At 56.3% G+C, this 9378-nt stretch overlaps 2 protein-coding genes across 9 annotated transcripts in view; one reads left to right on the top strand and one right to left on the bottom strand.

The window, feature by feature from the left end:
• LOC106736168 (sialic acid-binding Ig-like lectin 16) overlaps nt 1-3953 on the top strand; it is a 9776-nt gene extending 5823 nt beyond the window's left edge. Inside the window, exon 5 of the mRNA XM_027776454.1 lies at nt 3759-3953. Coding sequence (XP_027632255.1) covers nt 3759-3953 — 195 coding nt within the window. The remainder of the gene's footprint in view (nt 1-3758) is intronic.
• A 1552-nt stretch (nt 3954-5505) lies between these two features.
• The window catches only part of VRK3 (VRK serine/threonine kinase 3), a 43974-nt gene continuing 40101 nt past the window's right edge, over nt 5506-9378 (bottom strand). For 6 of the 8 annotated variants that reach the window (XR_003551370.1, XM_027776451.1, XM_006160118.3 and 3 more), the window contains 2 exons: nt 7158-7317; nt 5750-5885 (listed from right to left, as the gene is read on the bottom strand). Coding sequence is in view for 7 of the 8 variants with exons in the window: in XM_027776451.1 (XP_027632252.1) it covers nt 7169-7317 (149 nt within the window). In the remaining variant the exon portion in view is untranslated. Of the gene's footprint in view, nt 5886-7157; nt 7318-9378 lie in introns of all 8 variants that reach the window. The other 2 variants (XM_006160120.3, XM_006160119.3) reach the window with 1 other exon arrangement.

Genomic DNA, 9378 nt, shown 5'->3' with positions numbered 1-9378 from the left:
GCCTCCGGACCTCAGACTCAGCTGCGAGGCCTGGAACGCCCATGGGGTGCAGAGCCTGGCTGTCCTGCTGCTCACAGGTCAGGCCTGTCAGGTGCTGAGGTTAGGGAAAAAGGAGACTTGAAGCCAGAGAAGATAAAGCTTGTGGTTGGAGGCAAGGCGGGCCTGGAAGGGTGTGGGCGGCCGGCTGTCCCGCTGTGCAGGGAGAAGGGCGCAGGGTCTGGAGGCCCAGAGGGGCATCACCCCAAACCAGGCTCGTGCGCAGGGAAGTCGGAGCTTGGGGGAGGCTTCTTCCTGGGTGCTCTCACCTTGGGGGGCTGGTGTCCCTGTCGCGCTCACTCTTGGTCTCTGCCTGGTCTTCCGGTGAGTGTCCTTCGTTGGCTGCAAAAGGCTGGAGGACTGGACAGGGCAGGGGTGGTGGGCACTGGGCCTTGGCGCCCCAGTCATCCAGGAAGGGTCATCCCTTCTCCTTAGGGCGTCTCCTGATTAGCTATGCCGCCCCTCCCCCCAGCTCGGCCTCTGGGGTCTCCTAAGCAGAGGACCAACCCCGACCACAGTCCTACCCCAAGCTGGAGGCTTCAAGTTTCTGGCCTCCTCCCTTAGAATGAAGACCTGCAGGAGGGAGGCCACCCAGCCAGCAGCCACGGAGCAGGACACCCCCTATGTCCTGGCCCTGTCTCCTGTGGGAGTGATGAGCCCTCTGTCCACCGGGGTCCCATTGATCACCTCCCAGGAGGGCCAGGCCACATCCTCCTTCGTGACTTAAGAGTTGTCATGCCCCAAATAGCCTCTTGCTCCTGGTCCCTGTAAGTACAGTCCCCCAGGCCTGCGACCCTCCCCTCCGCACTCCTCTCCCAGATGCTCACCCAGGCCTGGCCCTCTACCGCCTGTGTCCAGCTCCAACTAGACCTTTCTCTTCCCGCCGCCTCATTCCTCCCCAGGCCCCGGCCCCTCCTCTCCTTCCCGTCCCCCTTCTCCAACACAAGATGCCAGAGAGCTCTCCCAAGCTCAGGAGTCCTCGGGACTTTGTTTTATTATTATTATCTGTGGCCTTCCTGTTACTACCTTGAACTTTTTTGCTACATGCTTTCATCTGTAGTTATAAGCCTCCCTTTAAAAAAACATTTTATAAAATTATTTATTTAACTTATTTATTTATTTCAATTTGACCAGAGAGGGACAGGGTGAGAGAGAGCAAAAAAGGGAGGGAAAGTGAGAAAGCAAGCCACCAGGTCCGGGACTTGAACCTCTGTCGGCCACGTGGGAGTCCAGCGCCCTTAACCACCGCCTCAAGCCTAGCCTCACTTCTGACACCAGTTGCCAGCGTGGGGGTCCCCGAGTCCACTCCTGGTGTGATAGCGTGCTGGGAGCCTCACGGCGCTCACCGAGGCTGCCGCACGGCACTCCTGGGTGCGATAGCGTGCTGGGCGGCCTCACGGCGCTCACCGAGGCTGCCGCACGGACAGTCGCCGTTGGTCACAGCGGAGGGGACCAGGCAGGAGCGCCCAGCTGTCCTCTCGCAGTGGTCACGGGCAGTAATCACAGGCGCCAACGCTGCTGGTGGACTGCCATCCCAGGCAGCTCACCGCGCCTTGGTGTCAAGTGTTACTGTGCGATAGCGTGCTGGGCGGCCTCACGGCGCTCACCGAGGCTGCCGCACGGACAGTCGCCGTTGGTCACAGCGGAGGGGACCAGGCAGGAGCGCCCAGCTGTCCTCTCGCAGTGGTCACGGGCAGTAATCACAGGCGCCAACGCTGCTGGTGGACTGCCATCCCAGGCAGCTCACCGCGCCTTGGTGTCAAGTGTTACTGGGGCCGGCCCACGGGCCTGGAGCAGCCGCGTGACGGACTCAGCCCCTCCAGTGCCAAACGCACACCACTGGGCCCAGGCCCCACCACAAAGCGTCGTCAGCATAGGCTCTGCCCTTCCCAGGGAATCATACTTCCAGTAGGCAGATGGTCCAACGCTGGAGCTGGAGCATCCTCCCAGGGCTGGGCACGGAGCTGAACCTTTGGGCAAAGCGAGTGTCCTCACTGCATGGCACCTCGTTCCTTGGCCTCAGTTTCCTGAGTGTGTGTGCGTGTGTTTAATTTTTTGCTATAGGGCGTGTGCACTCGCTGGAGAGAGCGAGCGAGCATGAGGAAGTGCCCCCGAGGAAGGATGGCTACCCCACAATCCCTTCTCCTTCATTCCCCTCTCGGGCCTTTGGCACGTGTGCTCACAGGCCTGGCGTGGTTTTCAAGCCGCCAGGTCCAGGACACAAGTGCGCTGTCAGCCCTGTGGGATCCAGCGGCCTTCACCTCCGGCCTAGTCGTGTTCAGTGTCCACACCTCCGAAATGCCGAGTGTTTCCTGAGGGCAGCGCAGGCCTGAGCAGGGCTGTCTTCCAGGTGAGCAGCGAGCTCCCCTCCCGCAGGTGTTGTCTCCATGAGAATGAGAGCTCATTGAGCAAAAGCCCCCGGGGGTCTGAAGTCAGAGTGCTTCTGCCACCTGCCAGAAAGGGGGTCCTTTCACAGGGCCACTGATGAAGCCGCTCTGGAAGGCCAGGTGCGTGGCCGTGGGCGGGGAGTGAGGCACAGCGGGCAAGCACGTTCTGAACGTGAATACTGTGTGGCCTTTCGGTTCTCTCTCCGGGGAGTCAGACCTCTCGGAACTGGCCTTGTGTCAGTTCCCCGGATCGGTGTGACTGGCAGCAGTGGCACCTGCCAAGGCCAGGTCTGCACAAGTCCAGGGTCCTTGTCGGGCCTGGAGATGCCAGAGGGTGGTCCAAAGAGCTTTACTGAATGTGACCTTACCCTGTCCCTTTCCTGAGGGTCCTGTGGCACGGTGTGACTGGACAGTAACTTGACTGAGTGCTGCTTTAGTGTCTGCTCCTGCTGCCACACGCGAGGGCCGGGGTGGCGTCTGCGCGGTTTCCTGTACGTGCCCAGGGCGGCAGAGGCTGGCTGTTCCGCCAGGCAGTGAGCACTGGGTCAGAGGGACCTGGATGAGAGTGCTGGCCTGATTCGGGACATGTGCGTTGCCTCTGTTTCTCTGGTATGTGGGGACAGTCATGTCTCCCCAGTGGACTGCTGAATGGATTTTATGGACCGGCAATCAGTTGCCAAAGGTCCAGCGTGGTGACTTTCGAATACTTGATACAGGAGGCAATGAGAACGGGAATGGGGTGGCTGGCCATGCAGTAGTGAACTTGGCGGCCAGCGTGGCTGCGCACACGAGAAGGCTCGGGGCACATCAGACCTCCCGGGCACACCGTGCACGTTCGCTCCTGACCTGGGGCTGGCTGAGCCTGGGGGCTGTAACAGCGGGGCTCCGCTGAAGGTTCTCGCTCTCTTTCATGGAAAAAAAAACCTTAAAAAAACGCAGTAATGGGGCCAGCAGGTGGCGTAGTGGTTATGTTGCTGGACTCCCACAAGGCTGACTGGAGCTAGAGCCCCAGACCAGTGACTTGAAAACCGGGGGCGTGTGAGAATGTGTGCCCAAGATTGCAGGCGAGACTGGAGAAGGGATTGCAGCGTAGGGGGTAGTTTCTCACTTTCCCTCTCACTGTCTCTGTCTCTCTCTGTTCAGCGAGTACACATCCCCTAAGCCAAAAATCTCTAAAACCAAACCAAACCATGCCACAGTCATGACAGAGGGCCAGGCAGTGTTCGTGGAAGGAAGACGACAGGCTAAACCTCGGTTTCCAGGTGTGCTCGCGGGCTTTGCTTTCTCCCAGCCCCATCCTCCTAATCTCACTCCCTTTCACTCTTCTCCATTCAGGCCTCCCATCAGGACTGCCCATCAGGAGGCCTTCTGGACCAGACCACCTGCCTCCCACTGCAGCTGACCCCACCTCCAGGGAAAGGGAGGAGCTCCACTACGCCTCCCTCAGCTTCTACGGGGCCTCGGGAACCTTGGGACCCCAAGGCCACCAGCAGCACAGAGTACTCAGAGGTCAAGATCTGCAAGTGCTGAGACCTGCAGGGCCCAGAGCTCAGGACGGGCAACTACTCCAGTTCTCCACGGAGACAGGAGACCTAGTGGTCTGTCGGCGTCCTGTCCCACTGGCCCGGTCCCAGCCGGACTGGCTCCAGTGCAGCCCCGCCAGTTAAGAGCGTCAGAGCTTCCGTGTGGGTCTGCTGAGGCTGTCCTTGGGCTGCCTGGCAGCTCGATTCCCCTTCCGCCCCACCTGCTTCCTCCGCCCCATAGGGACTGATCTCTCGGCATGGTGTTGACCCCTCATGAACACCCTGCGTGTTCATCTCATCTCCAGCCCCTAGCCTGCTCCCCGGGAGCCAGCGGTGTACTCCCTCACACACACACACACGTGTTGTGCTCATCTTCATTGGAAACGCATCGCGAGTATCTGAATCACACACTGCTGTAGTTTTACTTCCCTGGTGATCTGGTTCTTCTTAGGTTTCGTCTTTTTGTAGGATTTGTTTTTAAGATTCCTTGCAGTTGCAGTGCATGGGCCTCTGCACATCAGAACGCTTTCTGCAGCAATTACATCACACCGTTTTTTTACATTTTTTTTTTTGCTATAGGGCATGTGCACTCGCTGAAGAGTGAGACAGGTGAGAAATCACAGCCTCCATGAAGGATGGCCATGCCACTGTCCCTTCTCCTCCATTCTCCTCTCAGGATTTTGAGCACACACATACATGCACCCAGCATGTTTCAAAGCTGCTGGGTTCGAGACTTGAACTGTGGTTGACCACGTGGGAGTTCAGCGCCTTAGCCCCTACACCACCTACTGGTCCTCTTTCGCCTGTTCTATCCATTGCCCACTCCTGAGTGATGAGAACACATGCTTCTTGTGACGGGAGCCGTGCTCTGAACATGCTGCCATGAAGTTAATGGCGCCGGTCGTGGCTCTCCAAGCATCACTAGTCGAGGTGAGGCATTCCATCTTTCTTTAATAGAATTCTTTATTTAATTTTACTATTATTTAATTTACTGTAGGGCGTGTGTGTTCACCAGAGATAGAGAGAGGGAAAGTGAGAAGCAAGCTGCCAGGTCGGGGACTTGAACCGCAGTCGGCCATGTGAGAGGCCAGCACCCTTAACCACCACTGGTTCCACCTGCTCCAGGACCCGGTCCCACTCACAGGGCATCCAGGGAAGGGGTGGGTGGACGACGGGCGAATGGGTGCGTGCAGGAGAGCTTGGGTGGATGAATTAAAGGGGGACGGGTGGGTGAGTGGCGAATGAGTGGAGGGTGCGAGGGTGAGGGAGGTGGGTGGATGGACAAGAGGAAAACCGGCTGAACGGGTGAATGGGTGTGTGCACAGAACTCTGGGTTAAAGGGCAGATGGGGACGAACAAAAGATCCAAAGGAAGTGGGTGGCTAGGAGGTGGCCGCTGGGATAAATAGAAGACTGGGTAGGAGGGCGTTTGCATGAAAGTCAGAGCAGATGAGTGGGGAGTGAGTGGTTGATGGAAGAAGGAGGGAGGGATGAGTAGGGGGGGGAGGGAAGAAGGGAAGAAGATCAGCTTTTAAAAAAGAGCTTTTACAGACATTGGACTCAAGTTCCAATAAAACAATTTATTATCAAAGCAGAGTGATGCCAAGGGTAGAAAGGGTCCCCACCAAGGAGCTGGCCTGACTGTCCGGGAGCTGCCGTCTCCCCTACTCTCTTCTGCCCTCTGGCGGCTCTGGCGGCTCTGGCGGGAGGTGGGCTGAAAGGACTGTGCTCTGAAAGGACTGCTCGGAGGAGGAACTTCACATTACCTGGGGCAGCTGCTGGGTGTCCTGATGCTAAAGCTAGTCGGGGCTGACGCATGTCACCTAAGGAATGGCGGGAATGCACATTCGAGGGATCTTTCTAGAAGCTTATCAGTGATTAAACAGCAGGCCTTGGGTCGCATTACTTCTTTTTCTATTTCAAACTGCAAATTCCAAGTTCTGCAAGAGAACAGAGATGGTCATTAGTGTCGTATCCAAGGAGCACCCTCTGCCCTGTTACATGCCACCCGGATGTCGGGGACACTGCCGTGAACGAGAGGGACAAGCAGGAGTGAGGAGGAGACTACACAGTAAAGTCCTCTCCACGCAGGAATGAAGGCTGTGCAGAAGACGGGTGGCGCCACTAGAGTGGGTGGGCGTGGTGAGGCTCCCTCCTGATGATCTGGGGAAACCTCAGGGCGTTGACAAGGAGCCGACTGCATAAAAGCAAGGGATGGAGGCAGCAGGTGGCATGGCGGTAAGGAGCTGGATCCCATGTGGTTGACTCTGCAGTTCAAGTCCAGGACCTGGCAGCTTGGGAAAGCATGCTGGGTGGGTGTGTGTATGCCCAAAATCCTGAAAGGAGAAACGGAGAAGAGACTGTAGAATTGCCACCCCTCCGGAGGTGACTTTTCACTTTCCGCCTGTTTCTCTCTCTAGTGAGTGCATCTAAATTAAAAAAGCAAAGGAGAAGAGTCGGAGTGACAGGCGCAGAGGTGCTGGGGTGGGATCGAGCTTGACCAGGGTGGTGTGGCTGGAACTTCATGGACTGTGGAGCAAGGGGAGGAGGGTGGGCCGCTCAGGCCAGGCGAGGAGCTGCCATGACGCAAGGACGAGACAAGTTTCAAGTTGCTCAAGATCACAGGCTCCTTTCACTTGTTTATTTCCTCCATGAACAAGGGACGGAGACAGGCCTCCCCCGAGGGTCCTGAGGCTGCCCTCTGCCCTAGCCTCAGCTGCCCCGATCGTGGGCACATGCGTGCCCAGTGTGCGCAGAGGCCTCCACCCGTGGTCCCAGAACTCGCCCGTGGTCAGCCTCGTGGAGCACTGCGTTTGCTGCTGCGCCACCATCTGGCCACGCCTTCTCACTGAGCTCCTAACCAAGGAACAGATCTGGGGCTGACTGAGGGGTCTCAGGGAGTAAGCCCTGACAGGCCCTGACATGACCGTGATCTCAGGAGCGATCAGGTCTGAAGTTTTAAAATTTCTGTTGTACTGCATGGACGCAAAGGCACCGAAGGACAGGCCAGCACCCACGGGAAGACTGGCCATGCTCAGCCGGTACCTGCTCGCCACTCCTCAGTGTCCGAGCACTGTGGAGATCCAGCGTCTTACTGGAGGCTGGGCCCTGGTCTAAACGTGGAGTAGCGTCTGGGACCGTCCTTCAGAGCCTTGGGCAGGGCTGGGCTGGGGCAGAGGGTGAGAGGAGTCAGGTCTCCCAAAGTCTCCCACCTGGGTTCCACCTACGGCGCCACCTGGAGGTCAACGGGGTCGTAGGGCGACACCCGCAGGTCCTGCAGCAGGCTTTCCAGACTGTTCCTCAGGACAGTGTAGGGCGGCTTCTCGTCATACTTGAGGGCCATCACCACCTTCAGGTACTCCTGCAGGGTCTCTGTGGTCACGACACCCCCCAGCACAGGACAGCTTGAGAGGTGGCCCCAAGCCCAGACCTAGAGGGCTACACCCAGAGGTGGCTAGACAGCGTGGGAGGGAACCACGGGGCTGAGGGTCTCAACGACGAGGCCCACTGCTCAGAGCCTCCTCGGTGCCGGGCACTGCCGCAGGCACCTGGACTCTTACTCAGCTTTTTGAAAACATCGCACATAGGCCCCAGCAGAAAGGTATTATGACGCCCAAGTGCCCACCTCCGTTTCCTTTTTAAAGATATTTATAATTTTTCCCCTTTATTCCTGATAGAGTGCGTGTGTGCTAGAGCATGTGAGAGAGAGAGAGAGAGAGAGAGAGAGAGAGAGAGAGAGAGAGAGAGAGAGGGAAGGACCCCCCACCGGGCCTGGTGACATCATGATCCCGTCCCCCGGCCAGGGGGATCCTGGGCACATGCGCGTGTGGTTGTCTTTGACCCACTAAATTGACTTCATGCCTAATAAGCCACGATCAGTTTTAAAAATAATGACGTGAGGCTGGTTCCATGGCCTGGTGGTTAAGGGAGCCAGAGTCCACATGGCTAACCAAGTGGTTCGAGTCCTGAATCTGCTGGCTTGAAAAACACATTGGGGGGAACCAGCAGTTAGCGTAATGGCTATGTCGCTGGACTCCCACGTAGTCGACCGCGGTTCGTGTCCCGGACCCGGTGGCTTAAAACTCACGCCGGGCGCGTGTGCGTGCGTGCCCAAGATCCCGAGAGGAGAATGGAGGAGAAGGGATTGCGGCGTGGCCATCCCCCCTGGGGGGGTGATCTCTCACTTTCTGTCTCTATGTCTCTCTCTGTCTGTCTGTCTGGCGAGCGCATGCGCCCTACAGCGAAAATCTCTCCAAAAAACCAAAAAAAAAAAACAAAAAAAAAAACCACATTGAGCACGTGTGCATACATGCCCCCAATCCTGAAATGACGCAGAAACGGAGAAGGAATTGTGGTGTGAGCATGCCCACGCAGGGTGATTTCTCCCTCCTTCTTCTGAGTCTGGTGGGCACAGGCCCCCTCTGGCAAACTTTAAAAAGTAAAAACAAAACCTGATGTTTATTTTATTATAGGTTAAAAAAACAAAACAAAACAAACTAACTGACAAAATCCTCCAAGTACCAGTGTGGAAAATCTACAATATGAGGGGGCTTCAGCAACTTTTGTAAAAATGGAATTAAAGGGGCTAACAGGTGGCATAGTGGTTAACGTGCTGGGCTCACACATGGCCAACCCAAGTTTGAGTCCCAGACCCAGCAGCTTGAACTCATGCTGGTATGTGCGTGTGCATGTCCCAAATCCAGAAGGGGCATGAAGAGAAGGGATTAGGGCATGGTCACCCGCCTTGAGGAGGGGAATGCTCACTTTGGCCTTCACTGTCTCTGTCTCTCTGGTGAGTGCATGAGCCTTTTGGCAAAAACCTTAAAAAAATTTGAGGGGCCAGCAGATGGCATAATGGTTAAGTCGCTGGACTCCCGTGTAGTCGACCACGGTTCAAGTCCCAGACCTGCTGGCTTAAAATTCATGTTGGGCATGTGTGTGTGCAAGCCCAAAATCCCAAGTAGAGAAAGAAGGGATTGCAAAATGGCCATACCCCCTGGAGAGTGATTTCTCACATTCTCTGTCTCTCTAGCAAGCACATGCACCCTATAGCTAACATCTCTTTAAAAAAAATTGAATTGCTGGGACCAAGAGCTGGCATAATGGCTATGTCACTGGATTCCCATGTAGTTGACCAAGGTTTGAGTCCCGGACCAGTGGCTTAAATTCATGCCGGGCATGTGTGCGTGCATGCCCAAGATCCTGAGAGGAGAAAGGAGGAGAAGGGACTGAGGCATGGCCATCGCCATCCCCCCTGGGGATGATTTCTCACTTTCTGTCTCTCTCTATCTTTCTGGTGAGCACACGCACCCTATAGCAAAAACCTCTTGAAAAATTAAAAAAAAAAAAAATTGAATTAGGACCAGCAGAAGGCATAATAGTTACATTACTGGACTCTCACATAGTTGACTATGGTTCAAGTCCCAGACCCAG

This window comes from Tupaia chinensis, unplaced genomic scaffold (genome assembly GCF_000334495.1).
Source record: "Tupaia chinensis unplaced genomic scaffold, TupChi_1.0 Scaffold000673_1, whole genome shotgun sequence".
NCBI classification, from domain to species: domain Eukaryota; kingdom Metazoa; phylum Chordata; class Mammalia; order Scandentia; family Tupaiidae; genus Tupaia; species Tupaia belangeri.
This window is presented reverse-complemented; position numbering and strand designations above follow the sequence as displayed.